The following is a 21157-nucleotide window of genomic DNA, read 5'->3' on the forward strand; positions in this document are numbered from 1 at the left end:
ATTGTATATCAGATTACTCAGCTTTCAAAGATCTGTGGTGTTGAAATGGCAATCTGAGTTGCAAGAATAGCATGCAGGGTTACGTTTCCTAGACTTGTTAGTATTTATGTCTATGATTTTATTATGTACAAAAATAGTAGTTTAACAAAAATATAGAGACATGCTGGAAGAACAGGAGAGCCATCTGACTAAGGCAGTGTTTACAGTGAAGGAGTGGGATTTATGCACGGAACAACGAGTTGTACAATGGAAAGATTAGTGGATGTTGGATAATAACTCTCACATTTGAGTCCTGAATGAAAGCTGAGTTGCTGCTGTTCTGGTAATAGTGATGTCAAATGTTTTCCTTAACACTGTATTAAGGCATTAGTGAGAATTGCACTGCTACAGAATTAGCTGTAAAAAGGCCTTCATAAATCAGGATTAATAACAGGATAGTTTGTATCTTGTGAAAGGAGTCATTCTGGTTCATCCATTCTGAGACTTACTTTTGCAGCACTGAGCACCTCTTCATGTTACAGTAAATAGATTAGATCAGTGATCTGTGGTTTTCTGTAGTTGTTTAAACTCTGGGATCTTCAATTATTGTGCATGCATTAATGTGTAAAGGAAGATGGTTTATTCCTTTGAAGAAGGAAGAAACTAAAATTTTCTTTTCAAACTGAAATTTAAGAGAATTCAAAGAAAGGAAGCAACTCATATTTGGGTAACTTCCCAAAATATGATGCAGGAGTTTGGAAGCTTGGTAGATATTTCTGTGTAATACAGACTATGCTTTAAATGTGTATTAGGCCTGTGTGTTTGGGGTGGGAAGAAATATCTTCACTATGTGCTTTTCTCAGTGGCAGGGAGGCACTGCTGTGAAACTGCCACAGAACCTTAGAAACATCTGGATTATCCAAGTATTTTTCATCTCTCTGTGTTTCACTAAAATATTGCTTCGGGCTCTCAGGAAAATGGTAATGAACCTTTTGCATCTGGATCAAATTCCTTGGGGAAGTGACTCCCTGCTTGCATTCTCCCTCTATTTCCAGTAAGTGTACAGTGTGCACCTCCTGAGTTCTTGAGCTCAGTCATGCAAACAACAGGCTGTGCAGGCTGGGTCTGAGACCAGGTTGGTGTGAGACTTTGATATTTACTTGGTTCCCACTGCAGTTCACTTTTGTACAGAAAACACATTTGTAGAGAAAACAGAAATTTTAAGGCAGTTTTGCTAAGAAAACAATTGTATAGGTAAGAAATACAATTGTGCTATAAATGAAGGAAGGGAAGAGCCCACTTCTGAAGCCATAGATATTGCTTTAATTATGTGGTCCCTTCTAGATGACACTTGAGTATACTGCATTCAGAAGTCTCCAGCTACATATTCATAAGGAGTTTATACCCTTCCTGAAGAGTATATCATACCTGGAGGTGTTTCTTAAAAAAAAACACCTTTGAGGAATATTTTGCTGCTACTGGTTATTGGTCAGGATACCTTAGGAGTATCTCATCCAACAAAACCAAGAGCAGAGCCCTGTGTAAGTACAGTATTTCAAGACAAAAGCCACGGGTGAAGCTGTTACACTGAAATGGTTTGAGGTATGTCCACTGAACATGGACTGTTATGTGCTGTGTTCTGAACTGGCTGTCGAAGCAACAGGAGGTGGCAGTTTTTTGAGTTAAGCAGGCTGATTGAGTGGAAGGTGTCCCTGCCTGTGGGGGCTTGGACTGGATGATCTTTAAAGGCCCCTTCCAACCCAAACCATGCTATGGTTGAATAAAACCATAAAAGTCGTAAGAGACAAAACGCCCCAGAATGTGTGCTGGACAGGCTGTGCTGAAGGTGGGCACTGCTGGGCTGTGTCACAGGGCAGGGATTCCCTGGGACAGCCTGGAAGGAGGTGGTACACCGGGGCTGGATGGGTCATAGGCTCCTGGAGGAGCTGGTTTCTGTGGGGTCTACACATGGCAACTTCTTCTGTTGAGGGTATGTGTGTGAGGAGTGGGATGTGGAGGGAAGAAGGAGAGTCCCAGAGCAGTGAGTTAAGCTGTCCTTGTTGGACACTGTGAAAGGAAATGTTCCTGGATGTCATGTAGATGGGCCAGTGGTGAATAGTGGAGAAGTAATGTAAATCTGTAAAGCAGAATGCTCCTGCTTTACATGGCAGAAATGAATTCTGAGTGTCAAACAGTAAGCATTTGAATCCTTGCTGAAAGAGAGCACAGTTGTGAATGTCTGTAAGAAGAACACAGTAGTTACTGAACTTTGAGCATTTCCACATTCAGCTCTGTATTCTGTATTACACTACACTGCTCCTTCTGGAAGAAATTCTTCTGAAGGTGGGGAGGCCCTGGCACAGGTTGCCCTGAGAAGCTGTGCCTGCCCCAGCCCTGGGAGTGTTCCAGGCCAGGTTGGACGAGACTTGGAGCAACCTGGTGTGGTGGAAGGTGCCCCTGCCCATGGCAGGGCTTTGGAATTAGATGATCTTTAATGTCCCTTGCAGCCCAAACCATTCTGATTCTATGAAATACTGTTTCTATGCAGAAATCTGATGAAAAGTGCAAAGTCCTAAATGAACTTAATGTGTTTTGCAATTTGAATTAGTTTAAAATGTATTTAAGCAGATGAATTGCATATCTGTCAGTATTCTAGATTTAATATTTTTGTTGATGAACAGCTAGAACATATTTAGGCTTAATAATTAAATGCGATGCCATATTATCGTAACAAGATTTTGGTGAAGGATGGTTTAAGCACATTTTAATGAATTTTCTGAGCATTTCTTTGAATATTTTATTTTTCTCTGTCATGATTTTTTTAAAATTCCTCTGTGTAGAAACAGTGTTACAAATCCTAAATCATATTTTCTTCTCTTAGATTGCAAAGAGCATGTCACAGAAGATGCAAAACCAGAATCCATCAGTGACACAGCTGACCTGGCTCTGCCACCTGAAATGCCGATTTTAATTGATTTCCATGCTTTAAAAGATATCCTGGGGCCACCCATGTATGAAATGGAGGTAACATCCTCATTTGTTTCTGCTTGACTGTTGTTTCTGGCTGGTTTGACTAGTTGTGTATTTTATTGCTATTGACCGAGTTTATACAATATTAACTTCTTTAAAACGTGTCAGTAACAGAACTGTTTTTCTTTGTGTTCCAGCGAGTGTTTTCACCTAAAGAAGTTTTTGTTTTCTTTTAACTCATGGTACATAAATAACCTAATGCCATGACTTTCTGTTAGCAAAGATGCCTGGAGCTATTCTGTGCCTAAGAATGTGGTGGTGTTTTTTCAGTTTATAACAAGTTTGCTTTTGTTTGGGGGATGTTTGGTGGTCTTGGGAAAGAAGCCAAAAGTAGAACCCAGGAATCCTGTCTCTGCAGCAGCTGTGCTAAGGACTGTCCCACATACCTCCTTAAAGCCAGTCAGCATTTTTGGGTATTAAAGCCACTTCAGTTTGCACCAGAAGTTCTCAGACATTCTTTAGGTTAATGTGACTCTTAGCTATTAAAATGTTTTATGATCAGTCAGGCACCTCCAGCTCTGTTCCTCAGTAGGCATATTTCAGAAGTTTTTCTCTCCCCCATCTGTGCATTCCTCCATTTTATGGAAATGCCATCAGGTAAAGGAATTTGTTAGTTTGGGATTCTCTTTTCACCATTTCCATTGCAGTTATTCTCTGCCTTACTTCAGGCCCAGGTGAAGTCTGAGTGTTAGTGGTGTGACAGGAAACTTGTTCTGATGAAACACTGAATTTTTCTGTCTTTATTGTGGAGAAAAGGTCAGTAAAGCAGTAAGTTATGGAGAAAATTGAACAGAAGGGAAGACTTCCATAAGAGACAAACTTCTGAGAACTTTCCTCTTAGAATTCTTTTCTCCTAGATCAGAGGCCCAGACTCCAGTGGGATTTGGAGAACAAGAAGGGGACAAGATGTGCAGGGGAAAACAAGTGCTTGTTAAGGAATGAGTCAGTTTTTAGAACTGAACTGAGGTTTTGGGATACGAAGGTTTTATCATGGAAGAGATTCTTAAGGAAGAGACAGAAATGAGGAAACTTTGCAAATGAGTTGTAAGCACAGCTCCTGTCTCTGGCAGGCCTTTCAGACTGGCTGCTGGTGGTTTTTCTGGTGTGTAAGTCTGCAGAGTGTGTTTCCTCTCCATATTTGGCCTTAAAGCTTCACCTTTGACCTGCATTTTACCATTTCTCAGTAGCTGAAACAAAGCCACTGTGTGAGTACCTGGATGACACTGAGCAAATGGAACTGAAAACATGACAGGACTTAATTGATCTGTTGTCCTTCAGGGAATACCCCAACACAAGGGATTAATCTTTCACCTTCTCAGTGCTTTGCTTGTCTGTTTTCTGCACCGCCCTCCCAGCAGAAAGACATGACAGAATATTCAGCTCATACTTGTAGGATTAATTCATTTATCACAAATAAATAATCTTATGTGTCGCCCTACAGAACAAATGTTGGAATAAATCACATAGTGAGGCTTTGAAAGAATAATCTTGACAGTTTAAAGTGTAAAAGATTTAATGAAATGTTTCAGCACTGCGTGCTTTGGGGGGAAAGGATTTATAACACATCCAGTGTGTTTATAATGAACTATTTATATTTTTGGCTTGGATTTTATCTTTTTTTTTTTTTTTTTTAGCTCAGGTAACAAAACATTACTGGCACCACAGGAAGGCCCGTCAGGATTAGTTTATATCCTCATAATGGGAGTGAAGTTGAAGGGACAGAAGCTGTAGGTCTGTGAAATTGCCTGTTCTAGGAAAAGAAAGTACAGATGCCATAAAATAATGGCTCTGTTTCGTGGGACGTGCACACTTCTAATTAAGGAAGAAGGGAGGTTCTTTTAGAAGCAAAACCTGGACAAAGGACAGGTTTAGATGGGCATTTTTATCAAAGAACTATCAGTCTTGTGGTGATATTTCTGGGAAACCCTCCTCCCTCAAAGGGCAGCTGCTGTTAACGTGCTTTGCCAGCAGTGATTTGCCAGGAAATGAATCAGAAGAGGAGACTGGAAAAAGGTTGATACAGTCAGGTTGGGAGAACCTGTGGAAGGATAACAAAGATGCTCAAGGCCAGCAAATAACTGAACTGGTTCTCATCATGCCATTGGGAATCAGTGATTAAATAGCTTTTTGTCCATTACACTGACTTACAAAGCAACTCCACAACTGCAGACAATGTCTCTTGTCCTTTATCTTGGAACAACTGCAAATGTTTTAAAATAAATGACTGTGCTAAATGTTAAGGCTTTAATTCTGCAGTGTCCAGGCAGCTAAAATGTATCTGATGGTATGTTTAGATTACAGCTACATCACAGCTGGGTTGGTCTCATCTACAAAAATTTTCAAAACCCAAGACTTAAAGTCAGTAAAATCATCTTCATCATCTGACAGATGTGACTAATCATCAGCTGATTCTGGAGGTCATTTTTAATTGAAGTTGTTTAAAAAGTGTGAGAAAGGATTTCTTCTAATATAAATTCATCTGGCTTTTGGTGACAAGAAATGATTCAGAAGTGCCAAGAGTGACTGAGTCTCGTGGAGCTCACTGTAACACTCCCTAGGTGTTTAATGAAATATAACATACTTTCATCTCTGTATTGTGTGGCTGTGTGTCTGTGTGTGTGTTTGGGGATTTTCAGAGATCTCTTCTGCAGACAGATATCAAACTGCCAGGGCGTTTTCCATATGTTTGCCTGTCAACAGGCCTCAGGTAAGGCTCAGCTGAGGAGGTCACTGTAGGAGTAGTCCAGTCTCTACCAGGACAGCAGGAGAGGTTGCTTGGCCTCTGAAGCTGCCACTTGAAAGGTCATTAACACCTACTACACATCTAATTTCTGTTACCAGATCTCAAATTACGTGTGAATGTAGGAGGACATTCCTACCTAGTCTGAGGATACAGGAGGGAGGTGATGTGTCCTCAGAACCATTTGTTTTTTGAACTGTTGTCACATTTGCTGTGTTCTGCCCCTGAACTCTCAAACAGTGGAGTCAGTCTGTAAGCTGTTTCTAATTGATACAGAGAGTCCAGTCCAAAAAAACTGAAAGAAAAACCCCAAACCAACAAACCTTGTTCATGGCTACTTTGGGGTGGGAGAGGGTTTGGACAACAGCTGATTTTGTTCATTACATCTGAAATGTTTGAAACCACAGTGGGCTGCCAAAATATGTGATTGTCTCAAGTGCAAAGGAGAATGCTCCAGTGTTGTTGGATTTCAGTGTGAGCAGGATGAACTGACTTTGTTAACCTGAGTTCCTAAGATAATCACAGTAAATAGCTCCAAATAATAAAATTCAGGGAATGAATATAGAAACTAATGTTAGTGAAAGCGAAAATGCTTGATGAACTATTCTGATACCATAGAAGTGAAACAATATTATGTAAAATTTTAAATGCTAGAAAAAAACACAGCCATTTTAGCTAAATTATGCTAATAAAGGCAAATGGCATGATGTTGTTCCTAATGCACAGATAACCAAGAGCCACAGGAGAAGGGTTGTGTGGCTTCCTTTGCTTTAGCACGATAGGAGTGTAGTTACTGACTCCCCTGGCTGTCAGCTGGGTCCAGGGCTGTCTCACTGGCCTCTGCTCCTTGGCTCTGCTGTCTCTTGTGTGGGGCAGAGCTTGCTTAACTGCTTGTAATTCCTAATGGGAGTCTTGTCAGATTTGCCATCCTCTTTCTTACCTGTCCTGCAGCACATTCATTTCCCGTTATTCACAGTTGTTTATAAATGTTTGCAGTGAACAACATCAGTGTGTTTGTCTGAGTTCAGGCAGTGCCAACCACCTTAAACACTGGAGAGCAAAACTGTCTTTTTCACATGAGTAACAGCCAGGACAAATATACCTCTAGCAGATGGGTTAAGTCACATAAACATTCAATCAGGATTGACTAAATAGTTGAAGTCCCTTGAAGGGAAAGATTCTTGTGCTTTTGGGGGCAGGGAAGGTTCCAAGAACGATACACTCAGATGTTTGCCATTGCCTTAAGCTAAGCTGCCACATACAGCTCCAGTCCTGTAATTAGTGTTTACACATATCCAGAATTACTGCTGCATTAAATGTAAAATAAGAGATCAGACACTTGCCTTAACTTTTGTGTTTTAATGGGTACAGCAACTATCGAATTGGTTTTGCAGTAGATTTTTTATGACTGTTTCCTGAACCGTTTCCTGTGTTTTCTTTCCCTCAGGTGTCTGAACGCCTGAGCCAGCCAGGAGTAGCCATAGGCTTGGCTTGGACTCCCCTGGGGGGGGAGATCATGTTTGTGGAGGCGAGTCGCATGGATGGGGAGGGGCAGCTCACCCTGACGGGGCAGCTCGGGGACGTCATGAAGGAGTCGGCACATCTGGCCATCAGCTGGCTGAGGAGCAACGCCAAGAGATACCAGCTCACCAACGGTCTGGGGGGCTCTGGGCCACAGGGCTGCAGGGCAAGGATTAATACTGCAGGGAAACTCAGGGTCCTGAAACTTGGTGGTTGATAGAAATTCAGCAAATTGTAGCATCAGTGCTACGGTGAAGGTGAAATCAGCTCCAGAGTTCCTTTGTGTAGTTCTTTCCTGGTTCCTATGAGGAGGGTGTTGGTGGCACACAGGTCAGTGTGGGCAGAACAGGAGTTGTCACTGCAGGATCTCCCACCATGGCCAGTCTCTCCCTGCAACAGCCTGGCAGGCTGGGACAGCCTCAGTGCCAAGGGGCTTCTCCTGGGTGGTGCCAGACTCTGCCTCTTACTCATTTCTACACTTGAGCTTTCCAGCAGTACTTTCATGCTGTACATAGATATGGAAGTCTGTAGTTTTTATCTAAAATGAAGACACAGATTCTGTTAAAAGTATGGTTTTGTAGTCTAAGTTTAATATTTTGAGAATGTTGGGTTTGTACGGTAGCTGTTGAACTGCAGTGCAATAGGACTCTGGACAAGAACATTTTAACTCATTTTTGTTTGAACCTCCCAGGAGCTGTGGAAATGTGCTTTCTAGTATCATCTGCTGAATAGGCAAATAATTGTCCAGTATTTGTCATTATGTCTGGAAGCTTAGATAGGTTAAAAACCAAAATGGAATTAATGTATGAAATGCTGTAGGCATTACCTGTGGGTTCCTGTGGAGTGCTGATTCTGTGGTATATTCCCTGAAAATTGACATTTATGCTTTGGGACATAAAATTTCTATGTATCTACATTAATCCCTACTCTGAATTTGCCAACACATGCAAATGCTGAGCTTACTGGTTACTGTGTTACAGTTTTCTTCTAGGAATCTGGATGCAGGAAAGCTCATTGGGTTCTCTTTTTGTTGTTTTTCTCTGGGGTGTTTGCAACATCGTGTTGTTTTTTTCAGCCTACTGTTAAAAAAATAGTGCCAAGGCTTTTAATTCTTGGTGGGCTTTCAGAATAAAGACTGGGAACAAAATGGGTTTAGATTTTTAACATTGAAACCATTCTTTTTTTTTCCTTAAGCTTCTGGAAGTTTTGATCTCCTTGACAACACTGACATCCATCTGCACTTCCCAGCTGGAGCTGTCACAAAAGATGGACCATCTGCTGGTGTTACCATAGTAACCTGTCTTGCTTCACTCTTCAGTGGGCGGCTGGTGTGCTCAGATGTAGCCATGACAGGAGAAATTACACTGAGAGGCCTTGTTCTTCCAGTAAGCATCATTTGAGAAAAGAGCTAAGTTCTATTAATTCTCCCTTCTCTGGATATAAAATCTGTTTAATGGCACTTAGAAAAGCAGGGTCTTGCTGGATCATTCCTTAGCAGCAATCCAGTCTCTTCTGGTGCAGTTGGGAGGCTGATGGAAGCCAGCCTGCTGCAGTACTGTCCTACTCCTCCCTCTGCTTTGCTTTTCAAGATAAAGCCAGCCTTGATGTGGTTTTTGTGGAAAACACATTAAAATGTCTAGTTAGAAAGGAAACCTGGAAGTCTTAAAATTCAAGATGGGTCCAAAATGGGTGTTGCAATTTCTAAACATGCTCCCTCAAATTATCAGTACAGAACTATCTTTGGTTTCTTTGAAAAGTTGTTCCTTAAACCTCTCACAGTAACTGTGTGTAAGTTACTCTTGAAACCATCCTCCATACACCTATTTTTAGATTCTTCTTAAATGTTGTTCCTTGTGTACAGTTTAGCCAAAAGGTGTTTCCATAAAGCTTTTTATGGAAAATAAAGCATGAGGGCAAAGGAAAGTTTTCAAACAAATACAGTTTAAAGTGTCAGTGGAGCCTGGTGCAAGTGATTAGGCAAATATAGGAGTTACCATCCCATACCAAATGATGGAGAGGAAGAAGTGGATGAAGTAGGAAAACAGAGGCAGCATTTTGTGTCCTGCAGAGGAGAGTAAAGCAGGGGGTGCCAGGAGGGGGTAGCAGAGGAGGATCTCTGGAGTTTGTTCTGAGGACACTGAGCCTGACAGGACGGGCTGTGGTTCAGGGTTCTCCTGGGCCCTGCAGTAACTGGTGAAAGGTGCCCGAGCTCCCCAGAGTGTCTTCACCAGGGAGTGACCACACTTTGCCTGCTGTTAAAGGTGGGTGCAAAGATCAGGTACCTGTAAATGTTAAACCAGATTTACCTTCTTCCTGAACGTTGTCTGGGATCTTGCCATTGTCAGTCACTGAATTCCTCCGAGCAGCTGCCCCTGCTGCTGCCCCTGGTGTGTGCTGGGTGTGCAGCACCTCCAGAGCAGTGGCAGCACTGGGGGGATTATGGCCCCTCCTCCTTGCTTGTATTACAGCCCTTTGTGCTATAATACAAGGCTTTGCTCTCCTGTAAAGTATTGCAGAATTACAAGTTTCTTCTGTAAGATGGTCTTTAATTAGGATTAGAAGAGAGTTCAGGGGAAGAAGCTACAGCTGTGATTTGAAGCAAAACTAATTTAACCCCCCTTTTTACATCTCATTACCAACTCAGCCAGGTGGCTCAGTGGAGCAGTGCCTGTTGTTGTAGCATAAAGCATCTCTCTAGTCTTGGAGCACAGGTTTGCATTTCTGTGCATTTTCTGTTGTACAGCTCAAGTTATTTGTGTGACAGTGCTTCCTTAGGACTTTTTTCCCTCTAAATCTAACACTGCCTTTTTCTGAAAAGCCTGCTGTTCTAATGCAGGATTTCAGCACACCATGTAAAAATGGAGTGAAGGCCACCTTAGTTAAAAAAAATTCCTGAAAAGTAATGACTTTTCCACTATTGGTACTCTTCTACCTGCACTCCTAGATTAATTTTTCCCTTGTTATTAACTGTTACAGAAAGAATACTGTATCATATTAACATATTTCCCTCATTAAGCACATAATGAGCTACAAATGTGGCTGCATTTTTAATTGCTTTCTTAACTTACTGGGGGAGGCAGAACCTTTCATCAAAATTTAACTCCTGATGTGATGTTACAATAATTCCCGTATTAGATGAGTGTCGCTGGTTTTATATATATATATTTTTATATATGTTTTTACTTCTTCCCCTTACTAGGTTGGGGGAATTAAAGACAAAGTCCTGGCAGCACACCGAGCTGGCCTGAAGAGAATTATCCTTCCTCAGAGGAACGAGAAGGACCTGGAGGAGATCGCGGTGCACGTGCGGCAGGAGCTGACGTTCGTTCTGGCCACCTGCCTCGACCAGGTCCTCAACGCCGCCTTCGAGGGGGGCTTTGCAGTGAAGCCCAGAGTGGAGCATTTGAACAGTAAACTTTGAGCAGCCAGGCTGAGATTCCTGCTGTATCAGATTCCATGGCTTGGGATCTCTTCCAGCTCCCTACATGTGTCAGGTGTAATTAGGAGTTAAACTGGACTGTCTAAGGGGGGGTGTAAATGCAATCAAAAGGAAAATGTTGCTGCAGCAGTTCACAACCTGAAACCACGTTTTAAGGGCTTTCGCTGCTTTTTATCAGCAAAGAATCTTGAAAAAAATACTCATTTCCTGATAAGAGTCAAGCATGAGAAAATTGAAGCTGTTGAGAAAGAATTCCTTGGCATATCTGGAATGTGTATGGACGTGGCAGCAGCTGGTCCCATCCTCAGAGAGGTCACACCCACAAAGAGGGAAGAACGTGCAATTCTGGGAGAGCTGTATTTGCAAGAAAGGCAGCACGAGAGGCTCATAGATGGGCTTGTGACAAAAAGCAAAACTGATTTAGCAGGAGAATTTACTTATTTAGAGAATAATATTGGTAATAATAACAATAATGTGCTAAGGAGCAGTAGCATTGGGAAAAATAAGGTTTTTGAAATCTAAAAAACATGCTTAAGGGATTTGAACAGAAGCACTATGGTCTAAATTACGTTAGTAAGTTCTTTCAGCACTTGCTTCTAGTTTGTAGCAAGGTCACTGCAGACATCATTTTTCAAACCCCACCACAGGAAGCAATGCCAGAAGTGAAATGTAGGAATTGCTGTGTAAGAAGAGCAGTAACACACATGAGTTCATGTGTCCTTCCAGCAGCACAGGGGGCAGAGCAAACCTGAAGCCCTGATAAAAAACCTGGTAACATTTTGGAGGGACAAAGTACGAGTCCTTTATTCTTACTGATACAAACAGACTTGATTCTGGGCTGCCTGTGTTTGGAGGTGAGCCTGTGGAAATTAAATCCACTTAAACAATGCCAAGAAAATACTGAATCATTAAAGTGCATTCAGTACTGCACACTGTGAATAATTTATGGTTCAAGAAGTCTGTCAGTCTCCCCTCTCAGTTGATAGCTTTGTCTCTTCTCTTGAACCTCAGGGAAAACTACACTTCAGTGTGTGAGCTGGGCCTTTGGCATTGTTTATACCAGTCAACCCCTGAGCAAACCTCCCATGTTGTTACATTCTGCTCTTGTTCACTGGTTCTGAAACAAGCTCCAGTGTGCTCAGGAAACACAAACTGTACCAGTGACAACAACCTGTTCTAGAAGCAGCCTATAAATCAAAAGAGTTTGCTTTGCTTTCATTTCCATAGATAACAAAAGCTGATTTATCTGGAACATAATAGCACTGACAGTAATATTCAGTGGGAATTTCTGCACCTGTTTACAGAAGATTTCACAGAAGACTTAATCTAATAAAATGATAAAAATAAAAACCCCTTTTGTGTCACTATTTTAAGAGCTCTACTCTTAAGTCAGTCATCAGACCATGGGCAACACAGAGTCTCAGAACCTGTTCTGCCTTATAAGAAACTTGCAGGCAAAAAGTGCAGATAAACAACACCCTGGTAAAACCCCGGGCCAGTCTGGTCACGAGTGTGCTGCTGCTTTGCTTCTGATCAAACCAGGAGGGGAAGATCCTTAACCAAACTGAACCCAGCTCCAATAACAATCCTGCACTGTTGGCACTGGAGGCAGCACAGACACGCACAGAATTCCAGCACAGTCTGTTTCTACATGTGGAAAACAAACCTGCATTTATTTTAAAAATAGAAAGGACTATAAAAAAAGAAGTTTCCACCACAGCAAAACAGGGAGTTGCTCCCCAGAAAAGTTAAGCAATGACTTTCTGCCTGACACACCACTCCCATATTAAGTCTTATCGACATGGACTTCACCTAAAGAGGGGGTGGGTCCATGGCCACTCTGAAGAGAATGCCAGGCACTTACTGCCCGTTTGCTGTTCCTGCTGGCAGAGCTCACACGGGGTTTATTTTGTTGATTTTTTTTTTTAAACAAAACTGCATTACCCCCTGTATCAGACACTACAGACACACTCTGGAAGGTGGTAAGAATAACCCTCCATGCAGCAGCAAAGCACTTCTGAAGTAATTTCAATGCACTGGAGAGTCTGCTTTGCAGCTGACAGTTAAATGGACCTGATATTAAACGTGGCCCTCAGAAGAATACCCTGAAATAGCGAAAGCTTATCAGAGGAGAAAAAAAAAAAAGCAGTGGCAGCTCCTTTCCTCTGTCCACACTATGAACTGCTACAGAGAGTAAGGATCCCACTAGTGCATTCCTGCTTTAATCACAGTAGCTTTGGAAAGATTCTGGATAAAACAACAGGACAGGCAGCAATACAAAACTGTTCACCTGCTTTAATTTTAAAGCACTACTGCAAACAAGAACTAGCAGGAACTGTCACAACAGAACCCGAATATTTACATCCACATTTGTCAAACATTTTAAGGCTTTCTTTTTAAAGGGCAATGAAAACCACAGAGGTAGTGCAAGCAGACAAATGCAAGGTCTACTGCATTTCATCTTTTAGAGACAAATCTGAATACGCTTTCCCAATACAGCAAAGTAAAACAGCACTTTCTAAAATAAATAGCTAATGTTAAGACAATGCCAGGCTTTAATACACCATTTATTTTAGATAAGGTAGTAAACTGTACAGATTTCTAGTATGTTTTCTTTTTTTCATATATAACAGTGTAGTTGACTTACCAGATCCTCACACTCTTTAGAGGAGATCCACTGAATTAGGCTCCTGATACTTTTGAGGATCTGGGCCTAAGTGTAATTTCTTTAATCATTCCATCTGATGATGGACATTGAGCATTTTATACAGATTTATTTTTAAACACCAAATGGTACTATTTTACATTACAGTAAGTCAGCATACAGTAGTTATGCTATAGCATTTGTCATCTGTAAGACATGAACCAACCTGTCTGACCACACCAGTCAGCTCCTGGAGCTCATTGCAAATGCCACTCTTGAAGTCCCCTTCAGAAGTACAGTCTTGACCTTCAGGCCATCCCAGCCTAGATAAACTCACTGCAGATCAGCACAACAAGGTTCTCAGAGTCACAGTTCTCCTGGGGACACAACCCAAGCTGAACCCCTCCAGACAGTCCCAGCCCTACACACCTGTGCCTGCAGAGCCCCGGCCTCTCCCCGGGCACGTGTCAGGCTGGAGGGAACCCTCAGGGTTCTCCCCTGCCTTCCCCAACAAAACCAGAGCTGGAGGCAGCTCAGCTGGCAGGAGGACATCAGTCCAGCCAGCCAGGCACCACTGAGCAGGGGACCCGTGGCCTCCTCTAAAAGATCTGAAGTATTTTGCCAAAAGTCTGTCAAAGACCAGAAGACAAAACAGAGGTAAATGTGACAAGCTTATTTAGGTGAGAATAATTACTGAATTTAGCAAAATGCAAACAGTTGTATATTCAAAAGAAGAAAAAAAAGCTAGATTGCAGGACTTTTGGAAGCACTTATCTACTGTCACAAGGTACCAGTACATCTTTTAAATTACATCTGTGCACAGGTCAAACAGCCTAAGTATCAAATTTTAAGAGTGAAACTTTTACTACATGAAGCCAACTATTTCTGTAGTACTTTAATAATCCAACCCAATGGATTTTATGTTCCTTACCTGTGGAACTACTTACCTCTTCATGCATCAAAATAATAACGAGTTGTCTTAACAGATCAACTTCTCATAAGAAAGTTAAGACAGTGCACAGTAAATAAATCATATTTTAATGTGTTACAAAAGTATCGATAGCCAGACTACCTCCCCAAGGGACGCCTGCTAGACTACGTTTGACAAAGATTTCTTTCCAACACTTGAGATGAAGCAGCTTTTCCCCTTTTCTGTCTGTCTCTGTTCTGTAACACAAATGCCACATACAGCTGTGGGTAAGGTTTTCACCTACAGGCAGTCTGCAAAAAGCCCAAACAGAGCCTTCAGGGCTGGTGAAACACCTGCAAGAGATTCATCTGCACTGTCATGTGTATCATGTCACCATAATGATATACAAAGTCACTTCCAGACAGTTGCTTTAGTAACAACCAAAAGACACGAAAACAAGAAACTGAGCAAGAGCATCAATGTGTCAAACTTTGAGCTAAAGCAAAAAGCAGAAGCTGGCTGTGTTTTCTTTAATTTGCCAGGTATTCTTTTAATGACAAATATAAAAAGACTGAAAACATCTCACTGCCTGCCTTTTTTTTTTTAAACAAATGGTCTGCTTTTATAATTACAAATTCTGTGTAATACAATACCTTCTTTGTACTGCAAACCAACAAATACAAGGATGCAATCAAGTTTCTAAGCATCTCTAAATTTGAAATGTGAATTATTATTTTTTTTAAATTCGGAAAATTCTTAATAATTGTTCATTTTTGTTAGAAGATAACTCAAAGTACAACAACATCTAGGCCTGTTTTTAAAGGAGCTGTCTTTCCTGACACATCTTTGAACATAAGCACTCCTTTCGAGTTCAGTACATTCACAAATAGCTCAATTAAGAACAGTATCACCAATGAATTGACTACTGGAAAGAGACAAAATTTACCAAACATACAGAAATATAAGTTTTACCATAGCAATTATGCATATCAAAAGATGACACCTGTAATTAATTTTAAAAAGATACAAAAAAGAGAAAAACCTGAATTACAGAAAAGAAAGTCATATTTATTTAATGAAAAACTAGAAGTTAATAAAAATTAGCAAATACACAAAAAATATACACAAACAGCAGCAATACTATGTAGTGACTTACAAAGAGGGGGTGGGAGGAGGAGGGGAAGCAGCGGCCAGAGACCAGACCGCTCAACATGGCTTGTCAGTCAAAGGGGGAGGAAAAAAACACAAACAAAAACACGAAACAGTATCCTTTTCAACAGTACAATCAATCTACAAACAAGTTTTTAGAATTATTTTACAACATTTCCTGTAGAATCAATTCTTAATACAAAAGATGCCCATTTTGGGTGTATATATATTTTCAGTGGTTTACTGTTGACTTATTTTAAATATATTAGTTACTACATGCAACTGCTTCCTGTAATTTAACAGCCTTTCCTTTTATTTACCTTCATTTATGTCTACCCTCCATCTACCAAAGAATTTGTCTGACAGTCAAAGATGGTTACCCTAGTTTCTGCTAAATTAAATGCAACGGTTTAAACACTGGCCTGAAGAGGTTTGATTGCCGTTTCAGCACATGGATATAGTTACGTTGATGCCTAAATTGCCGTTTTCTGCAAAGAGCTGTGCAATGCTGGTGTCAAAGACTAGGCAGTCACTATTCATAATGGCTGTTGCAATTCCCTCATGGATGGACCGAGGAGTTGCTTCCCAAGTCAATCGCCGCCTATGCCCGTTTAGCTCGAGTCGATAAGCAAAGTTTTCTGCTTGCTTGCGTGTTCCTATCAGCTGTACAATTGCAAAGAACTGCTGGTGACCATCATATTTCTCCTGTTTCTCCAACACTAACATGAAATGGAAGCCAAAACAAGACTGCATCATAACCCAGTCAACAGCACCAGGAAGATTAATGTCCGTAGCCAGGAACACTATATCTTCTCCCTGCAGTGTTGTAATTGACTTGTGCTGATGCATCAGGTGTGGCATCACAGCATCCAGGGAGCCTTGCCATTTACATGAAGCACCGGGACACGGACAAGAATAAGGCCTAAACTCACACAGCTCCTCGTGGTCTGCTTTTTCCGTGTGTGGCAAAGTTATCTCGCAGCCGGAAGAGGCGTATTTACACGGGAATAGTACAGAGTTGGCAACCTTCTCCATAGCCAGGTTACGGATGGAGCCCAGCGGGCCGCGGCAGGTGGGACAGCACGTAAGTTTGGGGCGACAGTTGCTACAAACCAGGTGGCCACTCTGACACTGCAGGATGGGTGGCAGCACATAGTCAAAGCACACGGGACACTCAAAGAGACTGGCCAAGTCATTGTTGGAGGCTGTGGTGCCCGTCAGCGCGGGCACCCGCTGCGATGGCGTGCACTTGGAGGTACCCGTGGGGAGTGCTGTGGCAGTCTGACGGCTCATGTCTGCAACACAAGAGGGAAAAGAATTAATATCTAACCACCTTGTATTTTCCTCTGCACACAGAATTTCTTCACTTACAAAGAAGCTTCAAGAGAAAAGATAGAAATAAAAGCAAAAAACCCCACGTAACACAAACTGTATGACATGGGTACATTACGCACAAAGATCAGTTGTGCACATTCGATGCAGACACTTGCATGACATGGAAATTTAACAAGTGAAGAAGTTCTATTAAGTGCTCTGCAGTGGAATTTATCTATTGAAAGCTGCAAGGGAGATAAGTAAAGATATGCTAAAAATAAGTTTGTTGTTGTTGGTTTGCCTTTTTTAATACTGCATTTATGAAATGCTTCACCCAGATCACTTGTGTGTAACAACTCGGAGCACTGTGGAACAATTCTAAGGTTGGATTTTAAGCTGTTGTGTATGACAAACTGGTCATCTTTAATGAAAAAAAAATGATTTTCTGGACATGACCTTCTCAGTAATCATATTTACTGTACAACTGTTTTTTAAAAAAGTTGAAAAACAGTAGCAAGGCAAAACACAGCTCAGACAGTTGCTACCCTGCCTCTTTCCCAGGATAGGACAGTGACTCTTCGTTTTCAATACTCTGTTACTGGGTCCACATCTTGTAAAGCACATCCACTGCTTCAGACTCCTGAACTAAACCATTTGTGAGGATACCAGAAAAGAAAAACAAAGCAATTATTTTCTTGAATTTCCCAAGTAAGACAAGAAATAAAAAAGATTACATCTGAGAGTTAATTTTACCATGTAAGTAACTCAAACATTTGCAGTCCCTTGAAAAGGCCCTGTTAATGAAGTCTTACATTCAGTGGAGCTCCCACTGAAGTTTTTCTTTCTGCTGTCCCCACACAAAGGTGACAAAGGTCTGACAGCTGTCTGACCAAACAGCCTGCTTGAGCATTCCTACAGATGTGGTACAAGTACCATATTTGTTAACGTGTTATGGATGCTACACTTTTTGCAACCCCTAACTCTCCTCCTCCTTGTGCAAGAGGAATTACTAGTGCTACCCGAGAAAATAAACGCAGTTCTGAAAAAATAAACATTACCTTTGTAGGTTAAGGACAGTTTAGGCAAAACACTACTCAAAGTTGGCCTCTGTTCCACAGTACAATTCTCAGCCACCCTCAGTGCCTCTCTGCGAGTACATTAGCTCTGTATCTGTCACGTACGTATAAAGCTCTCAAAATAAACCTCATCTTTAATCTCCTTGCTATTTGACATGGGAATATTAGGCAATAGGCAAGCTTCCCATATTTAGCATCATTTCACCCACAAACTTACTCATACTTGGACCAGATAACTCAGAGCAGCATACTCTGCATGCTTTTGCAAGACACGCACTGTTCATGGCACAAAGGAGGGGAACTAAGAGATTCCAACTTGCAAAATGACTTATCCCTTGACATTCAAAAGTAATCATAGACAGGCAATTCCAAATTCCTCTACAGAAGCACTTCTCCTTAGTCCAGAGCTAGAAAAACATGAGTGTCTAAGACTGGATACTCAGTCACTGATTTTATGAGTCTCACAAGCCCAGTAACAGCATCTTCTCAACTCTTCAAATTCTATTGCTTCATCTCAGGTTTGGTGGTCTAGAAATACCCAATTACCATCTTCAGGAAAAAAAATCCACGCACTGGTTTTCAGTGCTGGACCTTAACTGATAATACAGAGATATGACAAGAATATTTGTGTCTTTTGGCCACATTTTCCTACTGCGAGACATTCCAGCTCAGATGAAAAAGTTTAGGATGTCTGTGACAAATCAAGAATGTGTTCTGGGGAAGTGATGCTGCCCCAGTGAGGGGATTTGAACAGCAAGGCCTCTGGCAGCTGACAGTGCTGCTGCTTCCCCAGCACCCGCGGGTGGGAGCTCGTGACCCTGCCCTGCTCTGGAACAAACGCGCAGGAGTGACTACAGGGGAGAACCAACTCAGACCCCACTGCTCGCTTGGGAATCACAGCCACAGTCACATGTGCAATTCTGGAAACGCTTCCCTTCAAATATCGTAACACCCACATTTCAGAAGGCTGTGTGTGCTGGATCTTGCCTGACCCTGTATGTCCTGATCAGGGATCCCCAGCAACCTGCAGATAACACTGGTGAAAACCACTGCGTCAGACCAGTTCCCTGGGCAGTCTGACGAGCTGGGTGAGCTCGGGTGTCTTTAATTACACCTCTCAGAGCCCAACAGTTAAATTAAGCAACCTACAAACTTTGCGAAATACCTTATGCAGAGATGCACTTCCCACTTGAGCCTTCTAAGCTCTGGAAGCACTGGAGAACAGGACTGTGTGTTATCATTGTGTGACCAGCCTTCACACACACCTTCCATAGCCGAGCACCTCATACAAGCAGGGAATGAAAATGAGCAGGAACATGTGAACCAGACCACTGAGATGATTAGCATGCAAGGAAAAAGCTGGATAAAGCTATTAACTGTAATTTACCAAGCCTAAACCTGCCCAAAGCCTGCATTTTCATCACTCTTGTTAACACAAAGATGAATAATATATAATAACAGAAAAGTCAGATAAGTTAATTTTTATGGTTATGTTAAAAACTACAAGTCAATCACAAGTAAAACTTCTAACAGCGTAATACATTTAAGCCATCAAACTATGAAAACCATACAAACCAAATGACTTGTTTACAAACCAAGGAAAAACAACTACAGAACTGGAAACAAAATTTAAAGATATTTTTAGTTACAACCCCCTTACTCCCTACGTGCAGTATTTGCTATTACGTTATCTATATTTGCACACACTGGGAATAAGTCTCTAAGCAACAGTGATAAACTAAGGCATACTAGGTGTCATTTTCAAGACTATTACTTCCTTTAACTCAAATTATCCAAAAGATTGCACATATTCGAAAAAATCTAACCACGACTAAAATGGGGAAAATGTATTTTAAGATTTCCTAATTGTAAAGCAAGAAGAACTGTCCTTCATGACATCAGAACGCACCGACCTGTTGATAAAAAAGTATTCTCGCCAGTGTTGTGCGGAAGGTGACATGCACAGGCTACCGAGACCTCCCGAGGGAGGCGACTTCACAGCTCCTAAACCCCAGCTTTCAATGCTGCGATAACGCAAGGTAACGTCGCTACCTTTCCCCTTGCAGGCTCTACTCCCCGGCAGACACGCAGACCAGACGCCCTTCCAGGAACACGGCCCGCCGGAGGCGGCTCTGCCCCTCATGTGGCGCGGCGGAGCTCATGGCGTGTGGGGGCAGCACAGCCGCGCTGGGGGCGCGGGCCGGGCCGGGACCCCCCCGAACGCCCCCGGGCCCCGGCGGGCCCCGCGCCGCGCACGGCAGTCACCGCCCCGGGCCCCGCCGGACCCATCTACGGCCCGGCCCCGCTGCGGCCGCTCCGGCCCCGGCGCCAAAATGGTTCCCCGAGCTTCCCCCGGCACCGCCGGGCCGCGCCCGCCCCGCCCCGCCCGGCCTGTGCCTGCCGGGGGAGGGCCCGGCCCGGCCCCGCCAACAGGGACCCGGCCCCGCCCCGGCCCAGCCCACAGGGACCCGGCCCAGCCCCGGCCCAGCCCACAGGGACCCGGCCCAGCCCACAGGGACCCGGCCCAGCCCACAGGGACCCGGCCCAGCCCACAGGGACCCGGCCCAGCCCACAGGGACCCGGCCCAGCCCACAGGGACCCGGCCCAGCCCCGACACAGCCCACAGGGACCCGGCCCAGCCCACAGAGACCCGGCCCAGCCCCGGCCCAGCCCACAGGGACGGGCTCCTCCCGGGCAGCACCGCCTCTGCCCCGGCCCCGCGTGTCCCCACAGCCGTGCCCGTTCCGCACACGGAGCTCCCTCTGCACGGCCGGGACCTGACCAACAGCCCCCTGCTCCACGCCGACAGAGCTCATCATCCTCCCTAAAAAATTCTTTAAAAGCTACAGATCCGCTCAAAACTCTTTTAACACATGAACTTCACTTCCTGCTGTTTCAAGGATACTCCTCAGATGAGCATTTCCCACTGTGGACCTATAAAGTTCTATTCGACAGGAATTTTCTCCATTTGCATAAAGATTATTCAATAAGCAAAAGCCTAATAATCTCAAGGAAAATGTGGCATATTTAAATATTCACACGGATTCCTAAAAAACTTAAACAGTTTAAGGATAAGGGAGTTGAAAACCAAGTCAACATGCTTGCATGATGCACACAGTGGGCTCAGAAGATCTTAGACTTTATGGAATACTGATGTTATGATTATAAGATCATGGAAGTACAACTTTCAGTGGAGGCAACAGAACAACACATTCCAATAATTTGTTTTGGTCACATAAAAAAGTAAGGCTACAGTATCAGGGTAGAGAAAATTATCTTTAAAAATGCTTTCTTACTATTTGAAATCCAAGTTCTGTTCAAGGAAGACTTGTATCAGGACTTGAATACATGCCAA

General features: G+C 42.8%; 2 protein-coding genes across 6 annotated transcripts in view; one reads left to right on the forward strand and one right to left on the reverse strand.

Moving 5' to 3' along the window:
- The window catches only part of LONP2 (lon peptidase 2, peroxisomal), a 36533-nt gene extending 24457 nt beyond the window's left edge, over nt 1-12076 (forward strand). Inside the window, exons 12-15 of the mRNA XM_051805589.1 lie at nt 2861-3003; nt 7197-7404; nt 8465-8655; nt 10470-12076. Coding sequence (XP_051661549.1) covers nt 2861-3003; nt 7197-7404; nt 8465-8655; nt 10470-10691 — 764 coding nt within the window. The 3' untranslated portion in view covers nt 10692-12076. The remainder of the gene's footprint in view (nt 1-2860; nt 3004-7196; nt 7405-8464; nt 8656-10469) is intronic.
- A 913-nt stretch (nt 12077-12989) lies between these two features.
- The window catches only part of SIAH1 (siah E3 ubiquitin protein ligase 1), a 68435-nt gene continuing 60267 nt past the window's right edge, over nt 12990-21157 (reverse strand). For 2 of the 5 annotated variants that reach the window (XM_051805675.1, XM_051805674.1), the window contains exon 2: nt 12990-16707. In XM_051805675.1, coding sequence (XP_051661635.1) covers nt 15857-16705 — 849 coding nt within the window. In that variant the 5' untranslated portion in view covers nt 16706-16707 and the 3' untranslated portion in view covers nt 12990-15856. Of the gene's footprint in view, nt 16708-18967; nt 19434-19715; nt 19819-19854; nt 20043-21157 lie in introns of those variants that run through there. The other 3 variants (XM_051805673.1, XM_051805677.1, XM_051805678.1) reach the window with 3 other exon arrangements.

This window comes from Manacus candei, unplaced genomic scaffold, assembly GCF_025592945.1.
Source record: "Manacus candei isolate 608988 ecotype Guabito, Panama unplaced genomic scaffold, ASM2559294v1 h1tg000065l, whole genome shotgun sequence".
NCBI classification, from domain to species: Eukaryota; Metazoa; Chordata; class Aves; order Passeriformes; family Pipridae; genus Manacus; species Manacus candei.